Genomic DNA, 16,755 nt, shown 5'->3' with positions numbered 1-16,755 from the left:
CCTGCAATAACCTAATTTGTATTTCACATTATGAATAGCAGAGCACATATATGACAACATTAAAATAATGGCCAGCACTGCTGCACTGGTATATGGATAATGGTCAGAATATTTGCAGAACATTAAGAACTCCATCTTCTATATGTGCGCTTGAAATGAAAAACCTTCAACATGACAAAATAGTTAACCTTTAATCTAGTACAGATCAATTACCAAAATATTTGATTTTTACTGTCTAGACAGATTCGAGTTCCTTAAAAAGCTAAGATGGTGCACTGCTTGATTGCTGACTCAGGCTAAGCTATTTTGGTCACTTTCCCAACTCATCTCTCTCGTTTTTTTTTGCGTGCAATGAGTTTTTTGCAACATATATATATATATATATATATATATATATATATATATATATATATATATAAAGTTGTTTTAAAAAATTATGTTAATTCATTCTTCGAGTTTTTTTAGCGAATACAATCATGCGTTAATACATACATCATTTTGTTTGCCAGAGAAAACTCCTTCCAAATGCAGCGTCAGTGACTCTAGTAGTCTAGTTTCATACTCCAATTGTTTCTTGGGTGAAACCATAAAAGAGGCATACAAGGGAAGAAACCAACACAACAGTAGTAGAGCTCATAAAAAACAACACAGCAAAACAATATGCCAAGACATTTGAATGAATTGGAGAATAAGACAATATAGAGGAGGGGCTGCAAGATGTTACCATGAAACTGATCTTGCTAATCTGGCAATCCCCGAGTAGACCTGCTTTGTGGCTGACCATGTCGTTAATTTACTTCCACTGCCTCACAAAGCGTGGGTGCCACTATGGCTGCAATAGTCATCGTCGTCCCTTGGGAGCAGGGGCAGCTGGGGTCTGCTAACGGCGCTGGCACCCCTTGCAGCGCCGAAGCCTGCAATACTAGCCGATATTCGTCAGCACAAGAGGACCATGCGAGCAGCCCATATTCGTGGAGTTCGACAGTAGAACAACTTCATGCAGTCCTGCACCTAGGGATGAACACGGAGATGAGCAAGCTGACTAATTATGTTTCAATTAATCATGAAAACCATAAAAAGAAAACCACGCTGCAAATATGAAACAAAACATACATATGCTAAACGTAGAAGTATCTAGTGGCATGCTTATGTTATGTTTCCAGGGATCCTGGGGGTCCCTGGTAAATTATCAAATTCTAGCTAAATTACAGCATGTTAACTACAATATCGATAAATAGTTACATGATTAGTATGTATTGGACTCTTGGTATTTTTTTTGTTCTGGGTACACCACTGAAAATATCTATTAGCACAATGCAAGCAGGTGGAAACATCACCGTAGTACATGATGACCAACAACCATGGTAGTATGTGAAAGCATCATTGAGAAGATCAGAAGAGGCACCTTTGGTCTCCTCGAATTAATATTAAGGATTGACGAGGATCCTCAAGCAATCCTGTGGTCTCCTCGACAATATTAGGTTATGAATTACATACATTTCTACTACATGTATTAAGGATTTCTTTATCTCTAAGTAGTCTCCTTAAATTGGAATATGATTGACCTACAGTCTCTATCTATAAATCGCAATGTCATTTTTATCCCCTCTGTCTTATATAAAATTCTAAATACTTTCTGCAACATCTTAAAAACTAAGCACTTTCTTCCCTACCATCTTAAAGTACTATATATTACATATTGATTATCCTCTGAAACAAAATTATGTAACTATTGCTTTTCTCAATTTCATGGCAGGATAAGCGATGTTCCAGGGATGATATGAATCTTTCTTAGGTACAATAGCACAACACTTAAATCTTTATGAAAAAATTTCATCCTAGAATATATATATGAAGGCAAGTTCAGAGTCATAGTGAGATAATTTTATATGAGTTCTTATAATAAATTACAAGGTGAGATATATAAACATGCCACTAATCTAGTTTAGTGTTGTCAAAAAAAATCTTACAAAAAGGAAATGGAAGAAAAGGGTAGTGAACTGACTCATTGTATAATGAATAGGTAAATTGATCGCCAATAAATTCTAGAATCAAGAATGGGCGCTAGATATTGATGATCATGTAAGATCAAAGTGTGTTTTGATTCTTATTCTGTGATGAACAATTGGCATCTGTGATTATTGGTTTTGATATTTGGAGATTATCGTTGAAGTGGTTTTGGAGATAATCAATTTTCAGCTGATGATCGGATTCACTCTTATTTTATGTGACCAGTCCGACCGGGTGGAGGCTGCCGGTCAGACCGGAGATATGTGTGCGGTCAGACCGGCCAGGCCCGCGGTCTGACCGGCCGACGCTGTGTTGGTTTTGGTTTCGGGTTGGTTCTTTGGATATCCGTGATTGTTTCATGGTTATGGCTTCTAGATGGATACTATACGTATGTAATACTGTTGTTTGCTAACAATGAGTCAAGTTGGGGATAGCTTGGTCTTGGAATATGGTTTCTTTGTTTGTTTCATGTGTAGGTGACTCGATGCCTCGGGAGAGTATTTGCGGTGATGGACCGGGAGTCGGCTTGGTGGTAAGACGATGTCCGTGGTGGTCAGATATCATGCGGGATACTAAGGCTAGAGTTGATGCACGTGGTTGGTGAAGATTTCATATGGCATACGATGGAGGTATTGTGTGCGTATGGGATGCGGAGTCGAATTTGAAAGGAGTCCAAATTTGGTACGATTGGTTATGTTAAGTTTGTGTCTTGTACTAGAGAGTTTCCTAAGGTGTTTAGGTCTCTTAGTATGAGTTTGGTTCGTGGCTTTAGGCTGCCTACCTCATGTATAAATAGAGGGGGAGCGTGAGGCTTCCCGGTATCGATTTTGTATCGCTTTTGGAGAGCAATTGAGTTGCTAGTTTAGCTAGGGTTTCGAGTTTAGTCGAGATTTTTGTAAGAAGTGCTGTTGGTGCACTTTGTAAACACAGAGAGAAGCAATAAAGTTGTCATCTACTTTGAGAGTTCTTCGATTTGTGTTTCACCGGGTTTCGACGGTCTAACCGGCGGTCAGACCGGCAGCATCGCGGCGGTCCGACCGGCGGGCACACGGCGGTCAGACTGGTGGTGACAGGAGTCGGCAGCAGGCATCTCGGCGGTTCGACCGGAGTTCGATCTCGGTCAGACCGACGTTCATCAGGCGGTTCGACCAGCGCAACACCTTCGGTCAGACCGCAATCCATCGAATTTGAGGGTAACTTTTATTTCCGCTACAAGTTTTGGTTTTTGGGTATATCAACCATTCACCCCCCCTCTGGTTGGCTTAGTTCTTGTGATTCGATCCAACAGATTAAATACCCATATTTTTGCATACTCCTGACTTTAGATTCTAGGTCATATGAAATAATTGGCTAGTAATATGATTCTTGAATATTGATAGGTAAATTAGACGCTGCAGCAATAAACAAAAACAAAGCAGATGCACACAATCATAAATCATTACTGCAACTCAAAACATTCTACATATATATGTCCCCATTGAAGCATATCCCACATATGTTTGAGAGCACCTACCAATAGCAGAACTGTAGTAGTCCTGTAAGCTCCTCAAGTCATACATTTCCTGGCTCTTGAGACGTGCACAGGCAACAGAAAACATGACGCTGACCGCAGTGCATGGCTAACTGAAAATGGTAGGAAAAAAATGTCAACAGAAATTTAGCTAATCCAATTTTCAAAATCCCAAATGGGCCAATCGGTAGCTCTGAACAAATGCATGCAACAGTTGTACCACTTTGTATGGCAAGCGAGAACACTGAATATTTTCTCATTGGACCATGGTAGTGCCAGGTACGAAAAGTAAACACTTATGAACTCAATATCCCCTTGAATGTCATCTAGCTTCCTACCTGTGGTGCTGTATGCATCGATCTTAGGTTCCCTGTTGATTGTTTCCAATATCTTGTATACTGCAGCCTGGCCTCCTGCAAACTCTCTCATGCTTGGAGATGCCTGACCTGAAGCTCTGGTGAATGCAACAGTAAAGTTTCAGCTTCTGGAACTAATAAGTAGTTACTGTTAGTTTAATTGAAAAGAAATATCATATACAATCATGGAAAACATACAATAGCACATACCGACTGTAGTAGCTAATTCATTGACTATTGAAAACTCATATACTGAAATTGTCTGATAAGGTTCTTTTTGAAGGAAAAAGAGATGAGAAGAAGCAATTTTTTAATAAAAGAAGACGCTATGAAAATACAATTGACGTAAATCCAAAAGGCCTGTGTTGCATTATTGCCTTTGTCGAATGAGATAATTCAACTTTTGTGACAGTGAATTGGTATTGTGTTGACACCAAAATATAAAGTGGATATGCTCTTAGTTTGTTGCTGCTAACTGAACAATCCCTTATTAGCAGGATGTTCACGAAAACAAAATATACGTGCACACAGTTGGTTTAGCAGGATGTTAACGAAAACAATCCCTTATTACTGTCAAGTGTCAAACAGCAGCTAACTTACCTTTTTTTTGTCCTGGCCGAACATGTCTAAATCAGCACAAAATCAAAATACTCCAATGGGTAAAGACCATTTTATCAGTCACCAAATAACTAACTGAAAATTCTATGATGATATTATTTTTTTCAATCCTAAAAACTTTTATGCTCATAATATTTCTTACAAGGAAACCATTTGTCAATCACGAGAACAATGCAACTGAATTGATTAGGAGGATGGCCGAGAAACTTACAGCAAGCCGATGAGCACGACGAATATGACATTCATCACTTGTGCTCCGGTGCATGTATATCCCTTCTCCAGGATCAGCTTGGCATCATAAGAAATCCCCAGGGAGTAGCCACAGAAGAGGAGCACTATGACCGTGCCCATGGCCATGCCAGCCGCGACGTTCTCCGGAACGTTGGAGCTGTACGTGCTCTTCATGACGCAACCTGCATTGGTCGGACCGAATGTTCAGAGACATGGCGACATGTACACAAAGTTAACTGAAGGGAAGACTGAATGTTTACTGTTCTGCTGCGCGAAGGCCACTGCGAAGCTGCTCAGGAATGTGACAAGAAGATGGACAAAATTACCGATCTTGTCACCCATTCTCAAGACGACCGACGACCTCGCCGGTGTCATCGTCGTCACCTCCCAACCGGATCGGAATCACAAGCCCATATCGTCCCCGTCACTGCCCCACCGCTTGCCGCCGTCTCCGCACCATCTAGACACAGGCAGAGAAATCCACCTAGGAGAAAGACGAGAGGGAAAGAAGAGGCGAGGGGACAAAGAGGAGACGACAACCTGTCAAGCGAGAAGGAGAGATCTTTCTTTTAGACAACGGCAGCGATTTCGTGGCGGCGTTGTGGTGGCCGGTGGAGTGGAAGAGGAAGAAGCGGCGCCGGCAAGAGAAACCGACGAGAAATCCGCGCGGGGAAGACGAGACGGGGCGCGGGCTCGAGCCGAGGTCGTCGTGACTTGTGTCGCATCAGGTGCTGCTGCGTGCACGCCACCTCTTCTCTCGTTTCCTTCTTCACTAAGCCACAGATCCGGCCGCTCCGATGGCGGCGTGCGGCTTGATCCTAGTCAAACAGTACAAGCAAAAACTTAAACTCCCTTATATTATGTAGCAGTAGCTATCTACAAATAATTAAACCTCTCCATTGCAACGGGGTTAGTATCAAGTATCACAAGTATGTATGTCACCCATGAGTCATGACTAGTGTCATGTTGTGTTACCATTAAGCCCATTTTGAACTATGGATTTTACCGAAAGCTGTAAAATTCCAAGGGAAATGTATGTATGCAATAATGCAAGTGCGAGTATGCAACACACCTGCGGAGTGTACTTCATATGCTTCAGTTTTGGAAGGGTCCTAAAAAAGCATTCCTTGTTGGGTCATGGACGCAGCCTTATTCCCTCCAGAGAACTTTGACATTGATCCTAGTATCCTACGGCCCAAAAAGCGACATGACCAAACTGCCCCTCCCCCCAGCACGATGACCGTCACCGACCCCCTTAACTAACTCCCCAGTGTACCTCCACGCCGTGGGAGCTGAGCTGATCTGATGATCCCTTCTCACTTCCAAGTACTACACGAATGTAACAACTTGATGTGACCTCAGTTCTTCTCCCATCTCCTCTTCTCCCCACCTCGCGCGCGCCGCCCTGCCCAGATGTTTCTCCACTCCCTCTTGATGCAAAACATGGCCAAGAACACAACAACGCAGCAGCAGCAGCAGACGAGGTACGCAGTTAGGCGCACCTTGCATGTGGCATGATGATGATTGCTTCGGTTCTACGTGTTTGGCTGACGTGATGGTTCCATGCGCAGGTCGTCGAAAGAGGCGGGCGGCGGCGCCGCGGCGAGGTCGAGAGGGGTGTCGTCGAAGAAGTCGCCGTGGTACCAGCGGGCGGTTGAGGTGTTGCTGCTGATATGGAAGCAGCCGACGGGGGCGGGGACGGGGACGGGGACGACGACGAAGGCCGCGGCGGCGGCGGGGGTGACGGGCGGGAAGGCGGCGGCGTCGGGGATGGGGGCTCGGCTGAGGAAGTCGTCGTCGCTGAACGTGGCGGCGTCGTTCACGCGGGTCTGCCTGTGCGCGCCCATCTCGATGTACAACGAGCAGGCGCTCTACTTCCAGGCGGGCGACGTGACGCCGCACCGGAGCTACAGCTACCCGCGGGCGTCCTCGGCGTCGGCGTCCGGGTGCGGCGGAGGCGGAAACAGCAACCCGCTGGTGGCGCCGCCGCCCGCGGCCGAGAAGAGGGCGCTGATGAGGACGCCTGGCCCCGGCGGGGAGAGCGCGAGGCGGCCGGTGTTCCGCGGCAAGTCGCTGACGGACGACATCCTGATGCGGCGGTTCGTCGTCGACGAGGAGGCCACGCGGCGGCGCAACGAGATGGAGGTGATCCGGAGCCGCCACGCGGCCGCCGCCAAGCGGCGGCGCCTCGGCCCCAGCCCGCTCCGCCGGATGGCCCTAGCGGAATCGGAGTCGGAGGCCGACGACGATGAGGAGGAGACGACGACGACGGAAGCAGCGGAGCCGACGTCACGGTCTCACGGAGGAAACCCCAAGCCGTACCAGTCGCAGCGTAACACTTCTGTGGGTCCCTGTCTCCCCTCTCAATTTTTTTTCCCTCCCTTACACTTCTTCTCCCGTTCCTTGTGCTCTTGTCGTTGTCTCGCAATGATGCAAGAAGAAAACTCCGAGCAACACGCGCGTTCTCTTCGACTCTTCCATATCGACCGATGCGGACGTCCCGCCCAGCCCAGCGCCCGCCCCGCACGCAAAAGTACGCGCGCGTCGTGGAGAAACCCGGCGAAACCGACGTGTTTCCCCCGCGCGGCGTATGATTAGGGATCGAGCAATATATCACTAGCTCTATCCATTCATCTGCTCTACTAGCTATATGCTATACACCAGGAGACCGGCCGGATATCCATGGCTAGCTAGCTGCATATGCATGCATGTATCATGTGCGCGCGCGTAGTATACGTATATGTGCATATGCGTTTTCTTTTGTAGAAAAGTAATTATAAAATATAAGCACGATGCATGTACTGGTGTCCGCATATCTGGAAAAGGTAGCTATACATGAAACAAAATAACTAACGATGATATAGATATATAGATAGAGAGAGATAGATAGATAGTCATGACGTGTACAAGCATATGTATAAGTATATATACATGTATGCCGCATGCAATGGCAACGTGGTGGGTTCGATCAAATTAAAATGAACACAAATTAGCTAATTAGAAATGCTACTTAATTAATTAATTGCCATGCATGGCTGTAGAAATCAAGTGATACGCACTACTAGAAAAAGCATTATCGCAAGCGGCCAAAAACGGTCTTCGCAGGCGGGGCGGCCGTCCGCCTGTAAGCAAACGACTATGAAGATCGCCGGTCTTCTCAGGCGGAGCGGCCGTCCGCCTGCGAAGATAATTTTCGCAGGCGGACGTTGGCTAGTCCGGTCCGCCTGCGAAAATAGGAAGCGGCCACCTGCGAAAAAAAATAGCCGCCTGCGAAGATAGGTAGGAAATTTTGAAATTTAATAATAATTTGTCCGTTAATAGAAATTCTTGCAGGTAGATTATTATGTACATATATTGGAAGATTATCAAGCATTTGGTATTGAGAAATCTACATATATTGCATAACTCAAAAGTGTTACCAAAATATATATATTACAATATTTTTTTACATTGTGACTTCAAATACGCCATCTAGTCATATTATGGCATAGCAGTGTTCCACTCTCGAAGATCCTTGAATTCGTCACTTGTCGCTAGGGCACCATCTGGGTCGAAGAAATCTCCTTTCACATGACAGCACTCAGAGTGGATGCAGTGGCACAGATCATGCTGGACATTTGTGATGCCTGTATCGTCAAAGCTTGTTCGACGTTCTAATCTTGGCAACTGCATGCATTGAAGATAAACAATATATTAATATCATAAACATGTGAAGCGGTCTAGTACATAGTATAGAGACTTACATCCTCTGCGTTAACCCTGTACCTCCCATTAACCCTAAGGAATTCGCACGCGTAATACTCGTAGAGGATAGTTCCTCTAGGTTGCTTGTGACACTTCAGGACATATTATAGAAAAAAAAAAGATAAATTTTGCAATTAGTGAAACAATTGGAATACATTAAGTGAGTGGAGTATTACCGGCCAATAGGTACGTACTAGCAGCTTCTCCCTTATTCGGGTCTGTTCTCCACGCTTGAACTTGTAGCATTGGTACACACTGTATGGATGTCGTACCGTTTCACATTAAGAAGGATATTTATTTATAATACATTCATATAAAAATGCAAGAATCATAATCACTTACTACTGTAAGATTGTTAGAAATTCTTTGTATGACTGGTGTTTGTAATCGAGAGGGTCCAAGACTACCACGGTTCCGTCTTTAGGGTGGATGAGTAAACAGATATAATGATCTCTACATATTAACAACAGCATAGTTAGTTAGTACCAGCTAAAATAAGACATATGTGTAGAAGATAAATGTACCGGACTTACTCAAAATTATGAGCGGCCATGACGACTCTCTTATTTTGAAAGTGCAAGAAGGCTCGTTCAATGTACTGTGCGACAGTAATCAACTTCTCCTTGTGCAGGCCCTTCTTATATTCAGCTATCTCTTTTGGAGTCTTGCCCTTCAGCTGGTCTGACCCTGGTGCTAGCCTCACGGTATGCTGTGTTTGACAGATCCGAGTTGGATCCAAGAAGCCAATAGGTTCTTTTTTCTTCTTAGCATCCATGTTTTGCATCCTACAGAAGAAGTTTGTTAGTAACAATCACATGGATTTGTATTGTACATATTTTTCATGTAATTAATTAAAACTCATACTCACATGCACCAAACACCGACATAGGTGACGTCCATCTTATCCCGACGATATATGGCGTGGAGATCTGACAAATCTAGCCATACGTAACCTTCGGCGCCGAAACAATCTGCCGATGATCGAGCTGTTATATTGCCCAAGCCTTTCTTGCTGGCTTCCATGTAGAAGGTTTGTAATCTTCTCATCTCCTATGGTCCTTCGTTTAGTGCCCAATCCGGCAAGAGTGCTTTCCCGTGTTCGTACTTTTCCGGGCAATCATCAGTTGGCCAGTATGTTGGTCCGGCTAGTTCAGCGGCCTTCTGGGGGTCATCATCTTTGTGTTTGGCACGTTCCTTACCCCCTCTGAAGACGGTTACCATGAACTTCTCCTTGTTCTCATCTTTGGACTTGGAGTCGTGGCTCCTAAGCACTCTAGGCACCTCAGAACTGGTAGTGGCCTTCTCAGGGACCGGGGTCTCTTGCACCTCGGGGTCTTTCGCAGGAGAAGGGTCTTCAAATATTTCTGGCTCTGTACCGTCCCATTGCAATCCTGGTACTTCTTCTATATCTGTCCTGACTGATACCACAAATTGCACCTTTGGTTCTGCCACTTTAATCTACATTTGGACATCCGGCACTGCAATCTCCGTGGACACCTCCGTCACTTCAATCTCCGGTGGCACTTCCGGCACTGGATTTTCCTTATGCATCTCGGGTTCCTCCGCCTTATCAGGATTAACTCCATCAGTACTCAGGGAAACCTAATGTTCCGTGGGTCTTTAGCAAACTCTCTATACTGAGCATCAAAGTTTATCCACTGATGAGCATCTGTCGGGTGTCGAATCATCCCATCCTTCTTGCGCCCTTCTTCATGCCAAAGCATTAGTTCCGCATCTCACGGATTTGAGTATATCCGTTTAATGCGGTCTTTGACAGGAAGGTACCACATCACAAGCTGCGGGATTTTTCTCTGAGTTCCCTCAGTTATGTCAGACGGTTCTAGGCCAGTATTGCTATTCGATTTGTACCGGCTAGCACCGCATGTTGGACATTCATCTAAAGAAACGTACTCTTTCCTGTATAGTATGCAGTGATTAACGCACGCATGAATCTTTTCCACACCAAGTGAAAGGGGGCATATGAGTTTCTTCGCTTGATATGTGCTGGATGGTAGTGAGTTAGGCCTCGGGAGCATTTTATGCAGAAGTTCTAAAAGACTGTCGAAACTGGTATCAGACCATCCATGTCTCGCCTTTAACCTCATAAGTTCAAGAACTGACCATAATGTTGTGAACTCACTGTCAGAGCCCTTCGACTCATCGTACAGAACTTCCTTAGCTGCCTTCTATAAAGCTTCAAAGTTATTTAAACCTCTAGCCGATCCCATCAGCACCTCGGGTTCTGCATGACGTAGCATTTCCTCTAGATCGATTTTGTCCTCAACAGAACCATCTAGGGATGGCAATTTTACCCATGGGTCCGGATATCTGTGGATACCCGACCCGATGGACATGGACATGGGTGTGACTTTTTACCCATGGGCACGCCCGTCCGAGACCCGAAGATGTTATGGGCAATAGGCGGGTTTCATTTTTTACAAGTGGGTAACCCATGCCCGACCCGATACATATGTATTAGCTAATTTTGACTCATTTCTTAATTCTTATACCATTTCTCTCTGTTCATTTGTGATGCTTACTGATACTAAGTTGTGATGTAATTCAAATTATTGTTGATAACCGATAATTTGGTAAATTATTGATTTTATTTCTCTTTTTTAAATTATATATCTTTCAACTTATTATTCATGTGAGATTCATTGGGTACCCGCCGGACATACCCGCGCCCGCCGGGCATGGGTACGGGCACGGAGTTTTGCCCGCTAACTCTAGTGGGTAGGGTTTGGGTGGACAATGTCGGGCATCAGGTCGGGCATGGTTTTGCTCTACCCGTGCCCGACCCGACCCATTGCCATCCCTAGGACCATCGTCGTGCACCATGTCTTCAACTTATGTCGGAACTACATTTTCAGGCCCGTCCACTTGTTCTTCGCCATGACATGTCCATATTTTGTACTTGTCCATAAATCCACGAGTTACTAAGTGCTCCTTCACTTTATAAGCATCTTCCCAGGCTATTCCATTGTTACAGTCAGCACATGGACAAATTATCTTCCTCATATTGCTCTTCTTAGCGTGTGCCTTCGCAATACCAATAAATTTAGACACTTCATCTCTATATGGAGACAAAAACCTCAGCCAATGATACATCCATTCCCGACTTTCCATATCTCTAAAAAAAAGAACATAAAATATTTGCACTATTAATACCAAATTTGCAGAGTTTATTGAAAAAACATATTGACATTAAAAATTTTATTCTCTCTCTCTCATATATATATATATATATATATATATATAGGAAACATATCCTATGCACACAGGCCCTCACGTGTACACATGTGCACACCAACTAAAAAATGTCACTAAAAAATTTAGAAAAAATCATACACATACTTTCAATTGTATTACACCTAGGGTTAAAATCTTAACGTCAAATTCATTATATTTTAGCCGTAACAAAAAAACAAAAAATCTGACTGTTTTAAGGTTGCAATTTTGTCAGAATTTTATCTTTTTTGTTATTCTCTATGTAGAATGAATTTGAAGATGCGACTTTGCACGTAGATGTAATACTATTGAAAGTACATGTATGAATTTTCCTAGATTTTTTTGTGATAATTTTTAGTTGGTGTACACGATGTGTACACGCGAGGGCCTGTGTGCATAGGATACGCTCCCATATATATATATATATATATATATATATATATATATATATATATATATATATATATATATATATATATATATATATTTATATATATATATATATATATATATATATATATATATATGATAAGATCTAGAACTAGAAGGTGGATGTGATAGCAAAATAAAAAAAATTGAGAATTTATGTTACCACATTAAACCACTATAGCAAGAGGCATCAAGTGTTAACATACATCTAATATCAACATATCAAAACAAAGTAAATTAAAAAATATGGAGTTTTTCCTTCACAATTTTGCATGCATAAATCCATCACAAATTGAGGTCTAAAAGCTTAAAAAAAATTGCATACCTAGTGTGGAAATGAGTAGATCTAAGCACCATAGGAAAATCCCCCGAAGATTTGAAGTTCAAAACCTCCCCCCTATATTTAAGTCACTTTAGGAGAGAGAAACTTCGGGGAGAATGAACAGGGCTCGGAGAGGAAGAAGACTATATAGGGGCATCTTTGCAGGCGGACCGCCCCCTCCACCCCAGATACAATTTTTGCCGGCGGGGTTTTGGCTCTGAAGGACATGCCCATCTGCGAAAATCGAACCCCTACTACGCTGAAAATGAGTTTTCTAGTATTGACGAGAGATGGCTGCACAGATCGATGTGTCCCCTGGCTTGCGATAGCTAGCTTAATGGTAACCAGCCTCGTTATGGTTTCAAGCTAGGATCATCGATCACCCTGCAGCAGCTAGATTATTAATTATACGAGTGATAATATTTCTTCATCGCTTGCATGCATATGCATGAGCAGCGTGATCAATCTACATCCACTTGATTGACATCTGTCATTTGTATATATTAGATGACGTACGACGACATTACACATATATATTAATGCAGAGCTTTAATTAATTTGTTTTGCATACATATAAATCATATTATCATCAAGTGCGAAGTTTGATAGAGATAGAATTACATGGATGTATCTGCAGAAGCTAAGCAAGTCAGACAAAATTAATATATATGATATACATGTCTGCTGTTTGTAGACATGCATGGCAAAATGTGTAAATTAATTAATATGGCACCCGTGTTCTGTTTTAGTGAAGGATACGAAACAATTTTTATATATTTATCTATCTATGAGAATAAATCCCGTTGGGATTGCTGGAATCTGAGGGGAACCACGTCACGCACACAAGTATATATTATTCGAGCCATTTCATTAAAACAGTGTGGTACATGTGAATGTTTGAATCTACTACATATATGAAATTTGTACTGGGGTAGAATAGAATCATCTCGATTTCTCATATTTTTTTTCCTCTTCTTTACTCCAGCCATGTGTTTCTATGCAGATCACAAGATTATGACTATGCTAGCGCTAACTTTGCACGCGAGTTTAATTATATTGTCTGGATTGATATATCTTTTTATCCTACAAGATTTAGCAATAACCTGACTGTATATGCGTGATCAACATGAGGATCGGTATTGCTTGTGAGCATTAGGCCAGCAATAAAGCGATGCACTTTGTATGTAGCGAGACAATTAGGGAAGCATGCAAAAACGAACAAGACAAATGGTAAAGCAATGCAGCTATAGCTAAAGGAATTAAAGTAGCCAAACACGCGATACATCATAACGATAGATGTATCTCGATGCAAGAATACGACGAGCTAGGATAGTAAAGCCTCGGTATATTGATCGATTCCAGCTGTGGCACCCACAGAGAAATGAGCCCGCGAGAAGATGTATCCATAGATGGCACGCGGAGCATAAGCACTCACAATTGGAAAGATGAAACAGACCATCGGAAACAAACAACGGCAGGAGTTAAAGTAGAGATAGAGTCTTCCCTGACAAGTGGCTTGTGTGCACACGCCTTCCCACTATTTAACCCAACCCTCCGGCCTACATCTTCCTGCATTCATCACAACACCATCCATCCATCTTAATTCGCTTCTACATTGGGGCGCTTGTTAATTTACATGCGAGCTTGTTGAGGTATGTTCAATATATGAGGACTAGCTTAATTATGTTTGCACTATTTAGAAGTTGAGATTTCGGCATTTACAAACTACATCGATTTGCTAAATTTGGTTAATGATTTGCTTATATATGTATTATTGGTTATATATGTCAGGTTGAAGCGATCGAGATCATCGTTGAGAGCTGTAGTACGTGGTGAGCATGGGAGAGCAGCAGCAGCAGGTGGAGCGGCAGCCTGACCTGCCTCCGGGCTTTAGGTTTCACCCAACGGACGAGGAGATCATCACCTTTTACCTTGCACCCAAGGTTGTGGACAGCAGGGGCTTTTGCGTGGCTGCCATTGGAGAGGTGGATCTCAACAAGTGCGAGCCATGGGACTTGCCAGGTAAACATCATATCGTATTAGTTTGAATTGAAAGAAATTATATATATATATATATAATTAGGGAAATTTATATATATGATATGATGTGAAAAAAAAATGTAGGGAAGGCGAAGATGAACGGGGAGAAGGAGTGGTATTTCTACTGCCAGAAGGATCGGAAGTATCCGACGGGGATGAGGACGAACAGGGCGACGGAGGCGGGATACTGGAAGGCGACGGGGAAGGACAAGGAGATCTTCCGCAACCACCACATGCTCATCGGCATGAAGAAGACGCTCGTCTTCTACAAGGGCAGGGCTCCCAAGGGCGACAAGACCAACTGGGTCATGCACGAGTACAGGCTCGCCGACGCCTCTCCGCCACAGCCGCCGCCGCCGCCATCCTCCGCAGAGCCCCCGAGGCAGGACGACTGGGCCGTGTGCAGGATCTTCCACAAGAGCTCCGGCATCAAGAAGCCGGTGCCGGTGCCCATGCAGATGCCGATGCAGATGCAGATGCCGGTTGCTCATCAGGTGCCCGCCGCCAACTACCAGCAGCAGATGGCCATGGCCTCCGCCAGCATCATCCAAGCCCCCATGCAGATGCAGATGCCCTCCATGTCTGACCAGCTGCAGATGTTGGACGACTTCTCCACCGGTTCACTCATGGCGCCGCCTCCGCCTCCGCCTTCCTACTCCACTCTACCTGGCTTCCCGCTTCAGATCAACGGCGGCGCCCAGCAGTTTGTTGGGAACCCATCGATGTACTACCAGCAGCAGCAGCAGCAGCAGATGGACATGGCCGCCGGAGGCTTCGTGGTGAGCGAGCCGTCGTCGCTGGTGGTGTCGCCGCAGGATGCTGCCGACCAGAACAACGCCGCCGACATCTCGTCGGTGGCATGCAACATGGATGCTACCATCTGGAAGTACTGATACATACATACATACATACATACATACATACATACATACATACATGCATGCGCCGATGCGCGAGTGTGATGACAGAGGGTGGTGGGTTAATTAGCTATACTCCATTTTATGCATATGCATCATGGCTTTTGCATTGCCTTTGGCTTCTTGTGTGATCGATGTGAGTGAGATTTGCTGAGAGATTATTAGTTATTATAGATTGGCTAGCTATATTATCATATACTGTATGTACTAATAATATGTGTGTACCAGCAATATGTATGTGTGTGAGCGTGCAGCCGTGCACCGTATAGCAAGGTATAGTTACAGGTATATACATACAAGATATATATAGGTATACATGCATGCGTGATAGATAAATGTGTGTACTGCATGTATTTGTGCGTGAGCCCAGCTTGATTGTGTTGTACATAGCTAGCAGTGCATGCCTGCTATCCCTCCGTACGGATTGAATTATGTGAATTAATTATTTTGTTTAATTATAACATGCATGGTGTATGGTGTACTTATTATATACTATGAACTTAATTTTCAGGTGATACGATCGACTAGCTAGTTTTCATATGTACTCTAATTAGGTGTTCTTGCATTAATTCATCATTCATTTATGTAGCTAATATCCATTTTGGTGTGGATATATAGGAACAAAATTAAAACATGCATGGGACCGCATGTCTACGGTCTACCTAACATTCCGCATGATTTGCGTTGCCATCTCAGTTTAAAAAAATGAACGGTCTGATTCAGTGACACATTATAACAAACATTCACATGTTTGTTCTTCCTCCCTAAAGGGTTTGGATTCTTATTACATATGTCCAACTTAAAAAATAAAAAACAGACAAAACAGATACTTGATAGGCACCGTGAGAGACCCCTCCATGTTGCCTCTCGTGTGTGGGACTCGGAGGGGAAGGCGAAACACAAAACCCTATGCCCAGCCCTCCCTCCCTCATCCTCCGCCTCACCACCACCGAAGCGACACATCTCGGACTTGGGCAGAGGGTGGTGCAATGATGATAGTGTCATGACAAATCATGAACAAAGCCAGCACGGTGAGGAGGCAACACCTGCGCGAGGGCAGCAATGTGGAGGCCACGCTCCACCAAATCCAAGAGGTCAACAACGGCTAAACATTCTAGGAGGGCGCATCTGATGCTCTTGGCATGTGGGCGATAGTGAGATGGCGGTGGTGCGAGGATCACGTCGTCACGAGGAGAAGTGACGGTGCTAGCTAGGCGGGACCGGCGGGAGGCGGTCAGGTAGCAGTGAGCGGCGGTGACAGCGTACATGATGGACCTCGAGGGCTGATGACAGAGAGTAGGGGAGTGGCTAGGCGGCGGCGGCGACATGACAGACCTCGAGGGCTAA

At 44.1% G+C, this 16,755-nt stretch overlaps 2 protein-coding genes and 1 pseudogene across 2 annotated transcripts; 2 read left to right on the top strand and 1 right to left on the bottom strand.

The window, feature by feature from the left end:
• Window positions 1–513: 513 nt before the first annotated feature.
• Window positions 514–5,388, bottom strand: LOC127760355 (ABC transporter B family member 9-like). Its single transcript, XM_052284594.1, has 5 exons — window positions 4,986–5,388; window positions 4,706–4,907; window positions 3,859–3,974; window positions 3,524–3,633; window positions 514–1,011 (listed from the first exon to the last, which is right to left on the bottom strand). Exons 1-4 carry the CDS (start codon window positions 5,098–5,100, stop codon window positions 3,557–3,559), a joined length of 510 nt encoding a protein of 169 aa, XP_052140554.1. The 5' UTR covers window positions 5,101–5,388; the 3' UTR covers window positions 514–1,011; window positions 3,524–3,556.
• Window positions 5,389–6,138: 750 nt separating this feature from the next.
• On the top strand, window positions 6,139–7,061 carry LOC127780877 (uncharacterized; annotated as a pseudogene).
• Window positions 7,062–14,289: 7,228 nt separating this feature from the next.
• Window positions 14,290–15,384, top strand: LOC127760086 (NAC domain-containing protein 26). The gene is made up of 2 exons (XM_052284295.1): window positions 14,290–14,473; window positions 14,576–15,384. Exons 1-2 carry the CDS (start codon window positions 14,290–14,292, stop codon window positions 15,382–15,384), a joined length of 993 nt encoding a protein of 330 aa, XP_052140255.1.
• Window positions 15,385–16,755: the final 1,371 nt, after the last annotated feature.

Source organism: Oryza glaberrima, chromosome 1, assembly GCF_000147395.1.
Source record: "Oryza glaberrima chromosome 1, OglaRS2, whole genome shotgun sequence".
In the NCBI taxonomy this organism is placed as follows: Eukaryota; Viridiplantae; Streptophyta; class Magnoliopsida; order Poales; family Poaceae; genus Oryza; species Oryza glaberrima.
This window is presented reverse-complemented; position numbering and strand designations above follow the sequence as displayed.

Coding starts and splice junctions, on each gene's coding strand:
- LOC127760355 (XM_052284594.1), bottom strand. CDS start 5,100: ATGACACCGGCGAGGTCGTCGGTCGTCTTGAGAATGGGTGACAAGATC. Junction 4,908..4,985: donor GGCCTTCGCGCAGCAGAACA/GTAAACATTCAG, acceptor CGACCAATGCAG/GTTGCGTCATGAAGAGCACG. Junction 3,975..4,705: donor GTCGTGCTCATCGGCTTGCT/GTAAGTTTCTCG, acceptor TGCATTCACCAG/AGCTTCAGGTCAGGCATCTC.
- LOC127760086 (XM_052284295.1), top strand. CDS start 14,290: ATGGGAGAGCAGCAGCAGCAGGTGGAGCGGCAGCCTGACCTGCCTCCG. Junction 14,474..14,575: donor CGAGCCATGGGACTTGCCAG/GTAAACATCATA, acceptor AAAAAAATGTAG/GGAAGGCGAAGATGAACGGG.